This window comes from Oryctolagus cuniculus, chromosome 20, assembly GCF_051225735.1.
Source record: "Oryctolagus cuniculus isolate XC-2025 breed Fujian yellow rabbit chromosome 20, ASM5122573v1, whole genome shotgun sequence".
NCBI classification, from domain to species: Eukaryota; Metazoa; Chordata; class Mammalia; order Lagomorpha; family Leporidae; genus Oryctolagus; species Oryctolagus cuniculus.
Genome location: NC_142886.1, coordinates 15,316,574 through 15,332,270, shown reverse-complemented (window position 1 = coordinate 15,332,270; position 15,697 = coordinate 15,316,574). Strand labels below are relative to the sequence as shown.

The window sequence follows — 15,697 nt, the reverse complement described above, 5'->3', positions numbered from 1 at the left end:
TGCAGCCAGGAGCTGGGAGCTCCATCTGGGTCTCCCATGGGTGGCAGGGGTCCAGCTATCTGGCCCATCCTCTGTTGCCTTCTCAGGCACAGGAGCAGGGAGCTGGGTCAGGAGTGGCGCACCAGGTGCTCGGAAGCGGGGTGCTGGTGTTCCAGGTGGTAGCTCAGCTCACCACCACAACACTGGCCCCGGGAGCTTTTTCTTTAAAAAAAATTTTTTTAAAGATTTATTTTATTTATTTGAAAGAGTTACAGAGAGAGGCAGAGACAGAGAGAGAGAGAGAGAGAGAGGTCTTCCTTCTGCTGGTTCACTCCCCATATGACTGCAATGGCCAGAGCTGCGCTGATCTGAAGCCAGGAGCCGGGAGCTTCTTCCAGGTCTCCCACGTGGGTGCAGGGGCCCAAGGACTTGGGCTATCTTCTACTGCTTTCCCAGGCCACAGCAGAGAGCTGGACAGGAAGTGGAGGCCAGGTCTTGAACCGGCACCCATATGGGATGTTAACCCACTGTGCCACAGCCCTGGCCCCTAAATATTTTTTTAATCTTGAAAATGAACATTAATATAGATTTTTCTTAAAACATATATTCTTATTTTTAAAATGGACTTGTTGGAATGAAATAGGAGTTTTCAAGAGATCTGCAGCAGTTAATGAAAATTGATTTTTATTTAGAGAATACCTTGTATTTGAAGTTTATAACCGAATTGGGAAATTTTTTAAAAAATCTAAATATAAAAAATAAAAAAGCTGGTTTCTGCACATAATATGTGGAAATTAGTCTTGCTGGATTATTCTGTTTACTTTTAACCTAGGTCTTAGATTTCCAGGTTCCTTTATGATAATCTTTTACAGACTGGGTATCATTATGCAGATAATACATGCAGGTAATGCATTTTGTGGCAGAGCTTGGTAATGTGTCTTGGCTGAAGGTGAGGATAGAGCTGAGGATGGGCCAGGGGAGGAGGATGTTGGAAACTGGGCAGAGATCTGTGTTCCTCCACTACTGGCTTGTAGAGAAACTTTCATTTGGCCGGCTGGTATTCATAATCCCCGCCAGCTCCCACTGCTGCCTGTTCGAGCTGGCTCACCTGAAGTATTTTCCTGCCTGGTTCCTGCGCTTGCCTGGGGCAGGGATGGGGACATCCGGCCTGAGAGGTACAAGGCCTGGAAATCATTTGATCGGTCCTGGTAAGGTGACCGCAGGTGGGACTTGCAATGCACGACATCAGTAGCAGGCTGGTTTGAAGTTGATCATTTTGTATGGCCCTGGAATGATGTTATTAAATACCCACAGCGCCCTTGGCAGAAAACGTTTCCTCGCCTGTGCCGTAGGGAATAGGGACTACTGTTTATTTATTTTCCATATTGGAGTGCTGGTTCAAGTCTCAGCTATTCCACTTTGTTTTTCTTTCCTTTGTTTTTAAGATTTATTTATTTACTTGAAAGGCAGAGTTACACAGAGAGAAAAAGAAAGAGAGAGAGCGAGTTCTTCCATCTGCTGGTTTATTCCCCCAGATGGCCACAATGGCTGGGGAGCTGGGCTAGGCTGAAGCCAGGAGTCAGGAGCTTCTTCCAGGTCTCCCATGTGTGTCCAGGGCCCCAAGCACTTGGGCCATCTTCTGCTGCCTTCCCAGGCTCATTAGCAGGGAGCTGGATTGGACTGGAAACATTGGCCATGTGGGATGCTGGCACCACAGGTGGCGGCTTAACCTGCCGTGCCACAGCACCAGCTAAGACTAGTCTTTAACAGGATGTAGGGAGAAGAGTGAGGTCATCAGATTTGCATTTGAGTGGAAGGTGGATTGTGGGGGGAAGAGAGCCTGGAGCATCAGTTCAGAGTCTGACAGCCCAGTGGCAGAGAATCAGGGAACGGGGAGCTCTGCCAGAGGCCGAGTTAAGTCAGCTTTCAGGTGGGGGGTCGGGAGTGAGACAGAGTGTGAAGAAGAGCTTTCTGACTTAGCAGCTGGTAGATGGATAAACAGTGAGAACTGGAGGAAGCAAATAGGTTGGGAGGGGAATAGAATTCGGTGTCCAGTGTTCATGGCACGGTGGTGGTTATTCCAGTCTGGAGCCTGGGAGACTGTGCGTCAAGGCAGGAAAGGATTAAGAACTGGCAGCCCTCGGTCCTGCGTCCTAGCCCGGTAGTGTTTCCCATCATAGCTGCCTGCGTTGGGGAAAAAACAAAAAAACACCTTTTCCAACACAGAATGTTTTTGGATCATTTTGTAAAAAGCCTTCACTGAAAGGCATTGATAGGTCGGGTCATTGTCACCACTGGCCTGAAATAAAGTCGCGTGCCGTCTGCCGAGATGAGTCAGAGCGCATCATGCCAGCTGCTGATTGTGCAGCACTGAAAGGAGAAACAGGTGAGCTCTGGTTCGTAGGTGGCCCGGCAAATCCGAGCAGAGGGCGACAGCAGGGTAAGCGTTGGGATCGAGGGTCTAGGAGGGAAGACACTGGAATGATTAGGGAGATGGCAGAGCCAGCGGACCAGCCTGGAATAGTTCCTGAGGCCTGTTTCACGCGCTCTGCAGCTGAGCCATCGGGGAGCTGAAATGCAGATTCCCCGGCCCGGTGCCTCCCCCTCTCCCCTGGACTGGGCCTCACTAGCATCCCATCTCCTCCTCGTGGCCCCCAGCAAGTCTTAGTGTGCATTGGCAGTGCGTGCGGCCCCTTCTGGGTGGGGCTCACTGAGGGCTCAGGCGCTGGCTGTGAAGGGAAGGCTCTGGACGCCGGGGCAGGCTGCAGTCCGGCCTCTGCGGGGGACTCGGTCTGACCGCGGCCTGAGTGAACGCTGGGAACTGCGCCAGGTGGGGCTGTGGGGAGGGGTGATGAGCTTCACCCTGAGCTGCTGCAGGCTGGCTGCGAGAGAGAGACCCCTCCCGCACTGCCTCTCAGCTTTCCCTTGGTTTTACAGTACTGTGCATTTAAACCTTTTAAGAGAAAGTGCTTTGCAGAAAGGATTTTGTTTAAACCATTGCTACTGAATCCTCAAGTAGAAATGTGTAGAATCTTGATACTGAAGAACTGGACGATCTGTTCCTTGAGGTTTCTTGATAAGTGAACTCTTCTAGAGTGAACCCAGTCACTCTTAGCAGTCGCCTCTCTCAACCAAAGTTCCCCACTTGAACCACAGAAAGTACAGAGCTGTTACATTTATAAAAGAAATCTGATTTATTTGGGAGGCAGCGCTCCCATCCGCTAGTTCTCTCCCTCAGACGCTTGCGAGGCTGAGCCTTGGCCTGGCTGGAGCTGGGAACCAGGAACTCAGTCTGGGTCTCCCGAGTGCGCAGCAGGGACCCAACTGCTTCAGCCATCACTGCTGGTTCCCCGGTCACAAGCGAGCAGGAAACTGGGCTCTGGGACGAAGCTGGGCCTCAAACCCAGGCTCTGACGCGGGCCGTCAGTGTCGACGCCAGGCCAGACGCCTTCCTCAGAAAACCACGAGCAACTGTTCTCTCCATTTCCCCAAGTTTGGCCATAACTCAGTCAGTGTCATTTTAGATACACAGGAAGAAGTCAACCCTGGATATCCACTGATGCCTTGGGCAAGAATCTTCAAAGGTCAGCCGAGGGTAGTTTTTCATTTGTAAATCATGGAAACACTTCCCACATGTCTTGGCATATGAAAATTACATGAAACGCAGATCTTGCTCTCCTAAAGCTGTACAGGAACAGACTGTATTTTCTGTGGCTGTTTCCCAGGTGCAGTTGTGGAGCTGGGTGATTGAGGCGGAGACTGGCCGGCAAGGCCACAGTGTTTCTTACTTGGTTCTTGCCTGGAGAGTTCGCTGACGCCGGCCTCAGCATGCTGGGACGTCAGGGCTAGCACAGGACTGCTTGGGAAAGGATTCAGCTCTAGGGAGAATTATACTGCTTGAATTTACTTGATGGTTTATTCAGAAATTCTATGTAATATCTAACATAATACCAATGCTTGTCTTTCAGATTACGCCTTCCCATTCATTATATTAGTGTTATCGTTGGTTACCCTGGCTGTGTACATGTCGGCTTCGGAAATAGAGGTAGGAAGCCTTTTTTTCTTGTCTAAAGTGCGTTTTTTGTTTTTGTTTTGGTAAATTTGGCGGTTGAATAGAGCAGTACCTATGATAGGATTTAGTAATCGTTGGCTAATGGGTGGTACTAAGTACTTTTTAGTTGATGAAGTTTACGGAAGGTTCTGGATTTTGGACCATGTGTTTCCTTGGGAAGTTGGTGACGTAGTGAAGAAGGCTCAGCTGTCCAGCGCCATGGAGAAAGATCACTGCACAGTGTTTACCACACAGCAGATACTTAAGTACTGAAGAGTGGAAACTTGCTAACAGTATTTTGGGAGAAGGATAACAGTGCTGCCCTATATGTAGAACTACTTCCAGTTTCGTTCCACAGTGGCAGCAGTCATGCTGTGCGTTCCATATCCTGTTGTACCCCAGACTTATTTTCTTCATTTTGGAAGTTTAGTTCTGGCCTGTAGCACTTTGGTGATTTGCAGATAACAATAGCAGCATTAGTTCTGATACTGAGTTGTGGGTGTTTCTTTTTTGAGATTATCTATTTTGTGTCTCCAACATTTTAGTTTCAGTAGAAAGCCACTATTATAAAGATCTCTACTTTTTGTTGTTTTGTTATTTAAATGTCTATTTTCAAATATTTTTGATAAAAAATTTTGACTCATTTATGGGTTGGTAGGTGAATGGAACATCTTGTCATCACATTTATTTATTATTTATTTTTAAGATATATTAATTTATTTGAAAGGCAGAGTTAGAGAGAGAGGAGAGACAGAGAGAGATCTTTGATTCGTTGATTCACTCCCCAAACAGCCACAATGGCTAGAGCTAGCCAGTCAGGCGCCAGGAGCTTCTCCCGGGTCTCCCACGTGGGTGCAGGGTCCAAGCATGTGGGCCATCTGCTGCTGCTTCCCCAGATACATTAGCAGGAGCTGGATCAAAAGTGGAGCAGCCTGGATTCGAACCAGCACCACAGGTGGCAGCTTTACCCTCTATGCCACAGTGCTGGCCCTCACATTTATATTTTAAATATTCTGTTTTTAAGGAACTAAGCCATTATGAGGCAGAAATATGAACCGTACGTGAGGAGAAATAGTGTCTTTGACTCTATGGAAAATATATTCATGAAGCTGAATCAAGATGAACATTTTTGCACATTATTTTTTTCACATGCAAGCTTCTGAAATTTTATATTAAAAATCATGTGGTCCTCTTTCTGCTTAAAGTATCAGATTCAAATGATTGTTCTAACTCCATTAATATCTCTGGTGGAAGAAGCTACACACCAAAGGAATCAAAGTGTCTTCGTATTCTCCTGCTGTGTGCTTGCCAGTGATGCCTACAGAGGGCTTGCCCTGGCGGCACGGCTGGTGGGACCTGTGTTTCTCATGATCCTAAGACACAGAGGCCTCAGGAGTCGGCTGCTGCCTGCCTGCCTGCCATGGAGAGGCTGCTGGCCGTGGCGCTTTTCCTACTGCACTAGTGTGAGAGTGAGATGAGAGAAGACTTGGAGATCACTGTGACTTTTAGGTGGAGTCGCATCAGAGGGACCTGTGGTATTTTTGTAATGGATTCTTTTGTCTCCAGTGGTAGACTGCTTGTTTCTCTTTTATGATTCATCTTTCATCAGCTCTGCAGTATGATTCAGTTGAAGATGAATTAGTTTTGACACTTCTGCCAGCTCTAGGGGAAGATCTGAGGGGAGAAATGATTGAGTATCCTGATCCTGAGTGTAGGTAGAAGTTAACTAGATGCTGCTAGGTGAACGGGCAGCCTACTTCCCTGCGCCTGTGGCTCTCTCCGTCCACACAGTGCAGTTAGCGCCCTCCCCAGGCGTCAGCAGGGACTGCCTCAGAGGACAGTAGTTCTGGGTGGTCCTTGAGCCGGGTGGTGACGGCTGCTGGGACTAAGGTACTGCCCTTCCATCCCAGTGTCTGTGCGCACCGTCCATGTCACGGTAGTGTTAATGGGTCCTTCCCCTTTCTGCACCGCTTGGAGCTTTATTAACGAGTAAGAGAAAGGGACGCGTCCACGTCTCCCTGCTGCCGCCTCTCACCCTCCAGGCAGGGAAGGAAGCTGGGTTTGTGTAGCTCCGAGCTCCCCCTGCGGACTCGGAGCCACAGCGGATCAGGGCGGGGAGAAACAGGGACACAGGACCCTGTCCCGTCCGTTTCCCGGCGTGGTGCTGTGGCTGAGTCCCCTGCAGCCCTGGGCGCCTCTGTGACTGTGGGAGGCTCAGTGTCCTCACCAGCAGGGCGGTCCCTGGGCGGGTGACCGAGAGACGGTCTTTGCAGCTTGGCCTGATCGTAAGCCTAGGATTGTGGGTGTCAACAAATACGTTTTACATGAGACTGCATTCAGTTATCCGGGTGACTCTACCTGATAACCTGTGTTTCTCCTTTCTTTAAAACTGCAGAGCTGCTACGACCTTCTGGTCAGGAAGAAAAGACTCCTCGTTCTCTTCAGCCACTGGCTGCTGCACGCCTACGGAATAGTCTCCATCTCCAGGGTGGAGAAGCTCGAGCAAGATCTGCCCCTCCTGGCCCTGGTGCCCGCACCCGCCCTCTTTTACTTATTCACCGCCAAATTTACGGAGCCTTCACGGATACTCTCAGAGGGAGCCAACGGACACTGACCGTAGAATGCCAACAGCGAAGAAGCTCTCAATTTACAGAACCCTGAAGACGTGTTAAAGTGTCCGCGCCGCTCCGTCCTGCTTGGAGCGAATGCTCGGGGTGTGCTATCTCCTCTCAGCAGACCCTGTGGTCGGGACACAGAGTGCGCAGTGCTCCGTGACCTGGCACAGCCTCCCCTGTGGTGGGGACACAGGGTGCACAGTGCTCCATGACCTGGCACAGCCTCCCCTGTGGTCAGGACACAGGGTGTGCAGTGCTCCATGACCTGGCACAGCCTCCAGGGCACCAGGGAGCTGCAGAAGCTCCTGCCTCAGCAGTCCAGCTGTTCTCAGAGCAGAACCACTCTCCTGTGTGCCTGTGGCTGTCCCCGTTTCATAAGGAGGCCTTCCAGCAAGTGTAATCTGAGATCCTGGGCAGTAGTAATTGTGTGTGCCTGTTATGTGTCATCTCCTTTCACTCTGTGACAAATCCAAGGACAAACATACTTGTGGGCTCTGATGCAGCTTTGTGTTATCTATTTATTTTCACCAGTACAGTATTCTGATTATATCACAAAAATAGAACATAATTTATATAACAGGTTTTCTGTTTGTGGATGATTTGGTGGAAGACGTGTTCAGATTATTGTTCCTGTAAAGAAAACAGTAATAAAGAGTTTAGCTACGATAATTCTCAAATATACTGGCATTTTTTGACACACTAAATTCAGAATGTAAACTTTAAAGAAATGTATTCATTCCCAAATGAATAAATACATATACCCACATATTTGAAGGATTTATACACACACATATACATGACAGATGCTGCCATGTTTTATTGGTCCTTAAGAGCTGTTTTTTCACATGGTGACATCTCTGAATTAGGATGCATCTTACTGTTGATGGCTTCTGAGATTTAAGGAAATGTAAAATACACACAGCACACGAACCGTTCCCTGTGGTCGGCTGTTGGGAAGTGCTGTGATGTTTACATTCTGAAGGCTTCAGAAGACTCGTGCTTACAATCATGGGAGCAAAATAAAACATTTTAGCATTTAGCCTAATCTGACCGTGTTTATCCGTTTGTACTATGTAGAAGGCTCTCCTGGTTCTGCTTGGTGGGGTTGGGAGAGTGAGTTAAACCTCACACTTTTAAGACTGGCATTAACAGTTACAGTACATGAAAGCAAGTGCACTCACTTTTCCTGTGGCTTTGTTTCTGCCTCCGGGGTTCACGACCGCTGTGTCCTAGAGTTACCTTGTTAGGTGGTCTTCGCTAATGCCTTTTTCCTGATGTGTTTTGCATGCGGGAACTGAACTTTCTTGGTACTCTTCTGATCCTTTTCTGTAGGAATAAAAATAAAATGTCAGGTTTTTTTTTGTTATTTCCTACAGGTTTGGGTGTTTATTAGAGTTCATTAAAATTCTGAGTTGGCCAAAGTAATTGTGTCGTCTGGTGTCGGGAAGTATATGTATCTGATTACCAGGACTGTATCACCTGCTCCTGCCACAGTTAGAGCCATTTAAAAAGCTCTAAACACAGAGGGGGAAACCATGCAAGACATTAGGATGACAGATCCTCAGCAGCAAAGACTGTCAGGAATACCGGCCACGTATCTGTATTTTTAATTTGCTTTTATATAACCAGTTCATAGCCACCACAGTTCTAATGTTCTAAATAACTTGTTAAAACATGGTCATTAAAAATATACGACGTGGGGCCGTCGCTGTGGCATAGCAGGTAAAGCCGCTGTCTGCAGTGCCAGCATCCCATATGGGCGCCTGCTTGAGTCCCGGCTGCTCCACTTCTGATCCAGCTCTCTGCTATGTCCTGGGAAAGCAGTAGAAGATGGCCCAAGTCCTTGGGTCCCTGCACCCGTGTGGGAGACCCGGAGGAAGCTCCTGGCTCCTGGCTTCAGATTGGCACAGCTCCGGCCATTGTGGCCATCTGGGGAGTGACACAGTGGATGGAAGACTCTCTCTCTCTGCCTCTCCTCTCCCTGTGTAACTCTTTCAAGCAAATAAATAAATCTTAAAAAAAAAAAAAATACATGTTTGCCCAAGCTCAGCCCGGTTTTTTTTTTTTTTTTTTAAAGATTTATTTGAAAGAGTTACACAGAGAGAGGAGAGGCAGAGAGAGTCTTCCATTCGATGGTTCACTCCCCAACACGCAGGTGCAGGGGCCCAAAGACTTGGGCCATCTTCTACTGCTTTCCCAGGCCATAGCAGAGAGCTTGATGGAAGTGGAACAGCCGGGACTAGAACCGGCTCCCATACGGGATGCCAGTGCTTCAGGCCAGGGCATTAACCCACTGCGCCACAGCGCCAGCTCCTCTGTTAAGTTTTGACTAAGGTCCTTGTACTGTATAACAGTTCTCACTTGCTGTGGTGTGTGGGTCATTATTTTGCTAACCAGTCCTGAACAGGTAATTTCAGAGTCAAGTATTTTCTTGGTTAATTTGGGCCAATTGATAACGTTAGCACTTACCCTGTTATATACTTGACTGAAACCACTGGTTTGCAAGAGTTAGCTGTACTTCGGAGCCAGATGGAGAGATTTTTTACAAACAGGCCTGGGTCTTACCTCCCAGAGACTCCTGCTGAATTGGCCCGGGGTGCACCTGCTGGTGATGTTAGGATCACTGGTCCAAACTGTCTGCTAGTCCAGACCTTAATTTTTCCAAGATCCTTCTGACAACGGCTGGGTAAATGACTTTATTATTTATCTGCAACAGGATTCTGTTTTAATTAGAAGTAGGTTCTTTTTCAGAATTACTAAAATGCAGGGGCCGGTGCTGTGGCACAGAGCATTAAAGCCCTGGCCTGAAGCACTGGCATCCCATATGGGTGCCGGTTCGAGTCTCGGCGGCTTCTCTTCCGATCCAGCTCTCTGCTATGGCCTGGGAAAGCAGTAGAAGATGGCCCGAGTCCTTGGGCCCCTGCACCCGCATGGGAGACCCGGAGGAAGCTCCTGGCTCCTGGCTTCAGACTGGCACAGCTCTGGCAGTTGCGGCCAACTGAGGAGTGAACCAGAGGATGGAAGACTCACTCTCTCTGCCTCTCCTCTTTCTGTGTAACTGACTTTCAAATAAATAAATCTTTAAAAAAAAAGATAGTTAATTAATTATGTGGTAGAATACTCTAAAGACCTTTGTCCTTTTAAAACAAAATCCTTTTAAAAACTTTAACAGTAACCTGAACTAAGTTACTATATATAACGAGGTATATACCAAGAATTGACATTCACCTTTGGTTCACAAGAAGGAAAGTTAAGGTAAAGTAGCAACTTGGGTGTTCTGGGTGAGCAGGTGCTAATGGGGCTGTCACCCCCCACCTCCATCCACTCGGCCTTGCTCCGTGCAGTGCTGGGCCAGGTCGTGTGTATGCGGCTCCTTCGGGAAGACACCTCTGTACCCCCAGTATTCCAATCAGACTGGGCGCTGTGGGGCAGCTGTTGGGCACGGTGGTTAAGATGCCCCCGGGGATGCCTGCATCCCCTGGGAGAGTGCCCATGTCTGAGTCCCTGCCCTGTTTCCCATTCCAGCTCCCTGCTAATGTGCACCCTGGGAAGCAGCAGGCAATGGCTCAAATACTTGGGTCCCTGTCCCAATGAAGTCCTGGGCTCCCAGTTTCAGCCAGAGCTGGGCCAGGTGTTTGGGGAGTGAACCAGCAGACAGAAGAGCCCTCTCTCTTTCACTCTTTCAAATAAATCAAAATAAAAAGAAAAGGCCTGGGCCAGGCCTTGCAACACAGTGAATTAAAGCTCCCCAAGTCCCGGCTGCTCCTCAATTCTGACCCAGCTTCCTGGGGGCAGCAAGCCACGGCCAGAATGGTTTCTGCCACCCCCGGGGGAAACGGATGGAATTTGCATCTGGCTGTGTGGGCATCCGGGGAGTGAACCAGCAGACAGAAGAGCTCTCTGGAGCTGTGCCTTTCACATACATAAATACTAAGTAAACACTGGAGCCTTTCCCTCCACTAGGAACCACTCTACCCATCTCCGCATCGTCAGTTTCTCACAGGGTGTGTGCTTTAAGGTTCAGGGGCTGTGTCCACTGAGCTTTGTCAAGGCGACGCTGCAGGTGCCTGGCCCTCCCTCGGGTGCTGGCTGCATTAGTGAAGCCAGTGCAGCGATCACCAGGGAGGGCAGGCCTGCAGGTGTGCGCTAACTGTTCACAGGAGGACAGCACAGCAGACGGCGGTCGGCTGAAGAGATCCAGGGCTGCTACAGAAGTGCCCAGGAAGGACGCATGGAAGCCAGGAGACCGCGGTGGCTCACAGGTGGCCAAGCATTCAGACTCCTCCTTCCTCCCAGGAGGGTGGCAGGTGGCAGGGCTCTGAAGAGGGCCAGGCGTGGGGCTGGTGCTGGGGACCTGCTGTTACCACCAGCATTTCACCACGGGGAAGCGGGAGCGGGGGTTCCGTCTGGTGTTGGAGCCTCGGGTCCCCCTCACTCCTGAGCCCACACTGTGCCAGTCAGACAGGCGCAGGGCTGTGGGAAGCCGGAGATCTTGCACAGTTTCCAGTCCAGAGAGCTCTCCTCAGCCAGGTTAGTTCTTCCTGTCGGGGTCTCTCTTTCTGCTCACGCCCACCTTCAATCCACCTGGGATTTCATGCACATTTGAGTGATACTGGATTCTCCCGCTGTACCAGGGGTGGGCAAGCTACAGCCTAAGGGGAAATTCTGCTACAGTGCAGGATCAGTAGCTGCTGGCAACGCCAAAAATAGTTATCCTCTGCCCTTTACAGGAAAAATGTGCCAACCCCTGTACCAGCCTTTGTGTTCCATTTGGGCAGAGGCAATTTCTGTCTCATTCCCCCCTGTAGCCCAAGTAGCATTAACAGTGAAACATGGGATGGAATCTAAAAAACGGAGAGATTTCCAGGATCAACACATCCAATTATCAACATCTCAGTGGCTACAAATACGAGGTATTTCACACGCTTCATGGAAACTGGAATTAAAAGCTAGGTTTGTTTGGTGCATACAAGGAGCCTTCAGAAACCTCATGGAAATGCAGATTATGGGAAAACTATGCATGGATTTCAAAATATTTTTGCACCAAAATAAATTTATTGTTCAGTTTCATTTACTACTAACTTTAAAAATTTTTATTTATTTATTTGAGACACACACAGAGAGGGAAAGACAGAGAGAGAGAGCGAGATGGCTTTCACCCACTGTTTCACTCCCCAGTTGCCCACACTGGCCAAGGCCGAATCCAAAAGCTCAATCCAGGTCTCCCACACGGATGCCTGGGACCCAACCACTTGAGCCATCACTGCTGCCCCCCAGGTGTCCATTATCAGGAAGCTGGAATCAGGAGCGGAGCCGGGGGTTGAACCCAGGCACTTCACTGTGAGGGGCCAGCAACTTCACCAGCATCCTAACCGCTAGGTCAAATGCCTGTACCGACTCAAGCTTTCTGAAGTAGCTCACAGACTGATTCTTGATTTGGAATTTGTCAAATACCAATCTACTGACTGGAAATGTATTTTCAGTAAGAACGTACATTTTTTCATATAAGCGACAATTTTCATTTTCATTGTTCCCAGACTGGTCATTGTGCACCAGCTCGTCATGGTGTGGGACCAAGGGGTCAGCCTTATCCTTTCTGTCTCAGCCTGCGTGGGCCCTCAGCTTTGCCTGGCTGCCCGCAAGGCTCACTCTCTCTGTGAGCGGCCAGAGAACACGATGTCACTCTCAGCACCTCTCCCGTGCCCCCAGTTCAAGGTTGGGAAACTGTGCTGTGTAGGGTCAGAGAGGAAGTACTTCAGGCTTGGCAGAGCACCCTCTGTGGCTGCAGCACAAACGCAGGCATTCGTAGTGTGTTCACGAACGAGCACAGCTGTGCGTCCTCGGAACAGTTCTTTCTGGTCATGGATATTTGAATGTTATGATGTCATGGAATATTCTTTTAATTTCTTCCCCAACTGTTAAGCAATATAAAACCCATTAATTCTGGGGTTTACAAACACAGCAGGGGGGCTGGTTTATTCTGGGATTGTAGTAAGTTTGCCCTCAACTCTTTACCATTTTTTTTTTTTATTTGTATTAGTTAATTTGAGAGGTAGAGGGAGCCAGGCAGATAGACATACGGAGACAGCTCCCCAGTGCTGGTTCACTCTCCAACTACCCTGGGCGGCCAGGGCTGGTCCCAGTGCTTGCGCCATTACCACGGCTGCCAGGCTCTGCATTGGCAGGAGGCTGCAGCCAGGACCTGGAGCCCACGAATGAACCCAGGTACTCGGGTGTGGGACGCAGGCGTCTTCCGAACACCTGACCCAGGAAGACAGGGAGAAGCAGCTGAGACTGTGAGGGGGGCTGCAGAACCAACATGTCCCAGTTCATGTCACTACAGTTTGCATCAGTCTGTTTTCTTAGCGTCTGGTGTTTTGTTACGCAAATGAAAGCTTTGTGAAAAATCAGAGACCTAGGTCAGTGGTCTACAAACTCCTGACCCCTAACCTCTCATGCCCAACTTATTTGTGCATTTGTAAATTATATATATATGAGGGATTCTCAAAAATTTATATTTTATATTAGGCAATTTATATTTTAATTCCATTTTTACATAAGCATTTTTGAAGCCTCCTCATATAGATCTATACATACAGATCCATACATAATAGGCAGTTGCACAATATTAAACATAAACAAAGGGAGAAATTTAAAAGACATAGAGGCCGAGCCGGCACCGCAGCTCAATAGGCTAATCCTCTGCCTGCGGTGCCGGCACACCGGGTTCTAGTCCCGGTCGGGGGCGCCAGGTTCTGTCCCGGTTGCCCCTCTTCCAGGCTAGCTCTCTGCTGTGGCCCGGGAAGGCAGTGGAGGATGGCCCAAGTGCTTGGGCCCTGCACCCCATGGGAGACCAGGAGAAGCACCTGGTTCCTGGCTTCAGATCAGCGCGGTGCGCCGGCCGCAGTGCACCAGCTGCAGCGGCCATTGGAGGGTGAACCAACGGCAAAGGAAGACCTTTCCTCTCTGTCTCTCTCTCTCACTGTCCACTCTGCCTGTCAAAAAAAAAAAAAAAAAAATAGAGGCCAGCACTGTGGCTCACTTGGCTAATCCTCCACCTGCGGCACTGGCATCCCATATGGGCACCGGGTTCTAGTCCCGGTTGCTCCTCTTCCAGTCCAGCCCTCTGCTGTGGCCCAGGAAGGCAGTGAAGGATGGCCCAAGTGCTTGGGCCCTGCATCCGCATGGGAGACCGGGAGAAGCACCTGGCTCCTGGCTTCGGATCAGTGCAGCTCCGGCCATATCGGCCATTTGGGGGGTGAACCAATGGAAGGAAGACCTTTCTTTCTCTCTCTCATTGTCTAACTCTATCTTTCAAATAAAATAAATAAATAAATAAAAGAGAAGTTGAATGAAAGAGGGGCCAGCATTGTGGAGCAGCAGGTTAAGCCGCCATCTGTGACGCGGGCAGCCCAGCCTGGAGCACCAGTGTGAGTCTCGGCTGCTCCACTTCTGACCCAGCTCCCTTCCATGTGCCTGAGGAAGACGACCAAGCGCTGGGCCCCTGCCACCCACGTGGGAGACCCAGATGGAGTTCCAGGCTCCTGGCTTCGACCTGCTCCGGCCCCAGCCACTGCAGCCATTTGGGGAGTGAACCAGCGGACGGACCCTCTCTTTCTGTCTCTGCCTCTCTCTGTCACTCTGCTGTTCGAGTAAATCAATCTTTAAATAAAGTTGAGTAAGACAGAATTTCTAATACTTGCATCTGCTGTGTGAGTCAATCATCTTACTCCACTTTGGAGATCCTTAGTTGCTCTAGAACTAGAATCAGGGATCCAGAGTCCACATCATTAACCCTTGAAGTCCCCTGCCTTCAGCTGCAGTTTGAGATGGGGGACAGCGCTCCCACGTGACCACTCCAGGACCATCTGCCAGAACTGACAGTCAGGGCTGGATTCCAGGTCCAGCCACTTAAAGTGAAGTTCACGCTGCCACACTGCCCGGGTGGGAGACTCTAAAGAGGAGGTATTTGTTCTCTCCCTTTATCAGCATTGAGTGAGTCCCTACTGTAGAACACTGAGTAGGCGCTTCTGTGTGAGGCCCGGTGCTACACCCAAGAGATAAACGGGGCACAAACAAAACGACCCCAGCTGTCAGGGAGCCTTAGGGAAACCACAGGCGAATGGAAATAGGAGTCCTGCGGGGAATAATGGAGGAGGGCACTCGCCAGGTGTGCTGCAGAGGGGAGGGGGCGCCTTCAGTGGGCCTGCACGGCGGGGAGGGGGTGGTGGGGGGTGGAGAGAACCAATTTCCTTTCCAATACAGAGCCAAGTTGGCAAGCAAAGGAAATCACAAGACGGGGAACAAAGCGGGAAAGAGCGCTGAGTGGGGGAGGCAGGAGGGCGGGCGCAGGCCTCTTCCGGCTGGGCCCCGCCCCCTGCTTCTCCTCCGGGTGATGCGGAGAGGAAGGCGGGGAGATGGAATTGGACAGAAACCTACAGAGGTGCCTCAAAGGTTTTATGGGAAAAGAGAATTAAAAGATAAGCTCGGTTCGGAACAGAACAATAGTGGAAATTCACGTGTAGCGTCGCCCCTCCTGTAAGGGCCTTGGATTCTATCTGTCATGTTCTGTTTCTTGGGAGGAAAATATCTTAGTAAATGCCACAGAATGTTGAGATGTGACGATGCTTGAGGGTGGACGTTCAGATGTACAGGGGCGTGCGTGTGTCTGCGTCTGACTGTTTATGCTTTTTGTACTTGTAACACTCAGACAATGGAGCTCTCCGGAACATGTGCACTTTAATTATGAGTCCTACATTATACCAGTTGCCCGTCAAACGAATTTCAGTTTTAATTAAATGGCTGAGCCGACTGGATGGAATTCACCAGATTGCTCTACTACTTATTTCTGTTTGGGTGTGCTTCCATTCAAAGCAACCATGATTCTGAGTATGACGTTTTAAATTGAAAATGGAAGTAAACATTCATTCCCTGCTGAAAGACCAAATAAACAAATCAAGGGCAGCCAGCTCCTGTGGGACAATGACTCTGACCCTCACCACAGCCGCCGCAGCCACTGGCCAAGGACAGGCAGGACTCGGTCAACAGCTGG

The 15,697-nt window shown here is 49.5% G+C and overlaps 2 protein-coding genes across 10 annotated transcripts in view; one reads left to right on the top strand and one right to left on the bottom strand.

Annotated features, from left to right (window-relative positions):
• JKAMP (JNK1/MAPK8 associated membrane protein) overlaps positions 1 to 8,066 on the top strand; it is a 30,215-nt gene extending 22,149 nt beyond the window's left edge. For all 8 annotated transcript variants that reach the window (XM_089322481.1, XM_089322485.1, XM_089322483.1 and 5 more), the window contains 2 exons: positions 3,948 to 4,024; positions 6,426 to 8,066. In XM_089322481.1, the coding sequence (XP_089178607.1) occupies positions 3,948 to 4,024; positions 6,426 to 6,644 (296 nt within the window). In that variant the 3' untranslated portion in view covers positions 6,645 to 8,066. The remainder of the gene's footprint in view (positions 1 to 3,947; positions 4,025 to 6,425) is intronic.
• The window catches only part of CCDC175 (coiled-coil domain containing 175), a 74,738-nt gene continuing 65,818 nt past the window's right edge, over positions 6,778 to 15,697 (bottom strand). For both annotated transcript variants that reach the window (XM_002719516.6, XM_089322480.1), the window contains one exon: positions 6,778 to 7,971. In XM_002719516.6, coding sequence (XP_002719562.4) covers positions 7,889 to 7,971 — 83 coding nt within the window. In that variant the 3' untranslated portion in view covers positions 6,778 to 7,888. The remainder of the gene's footprint in view (positions 7,972 to 15,697) is intronic.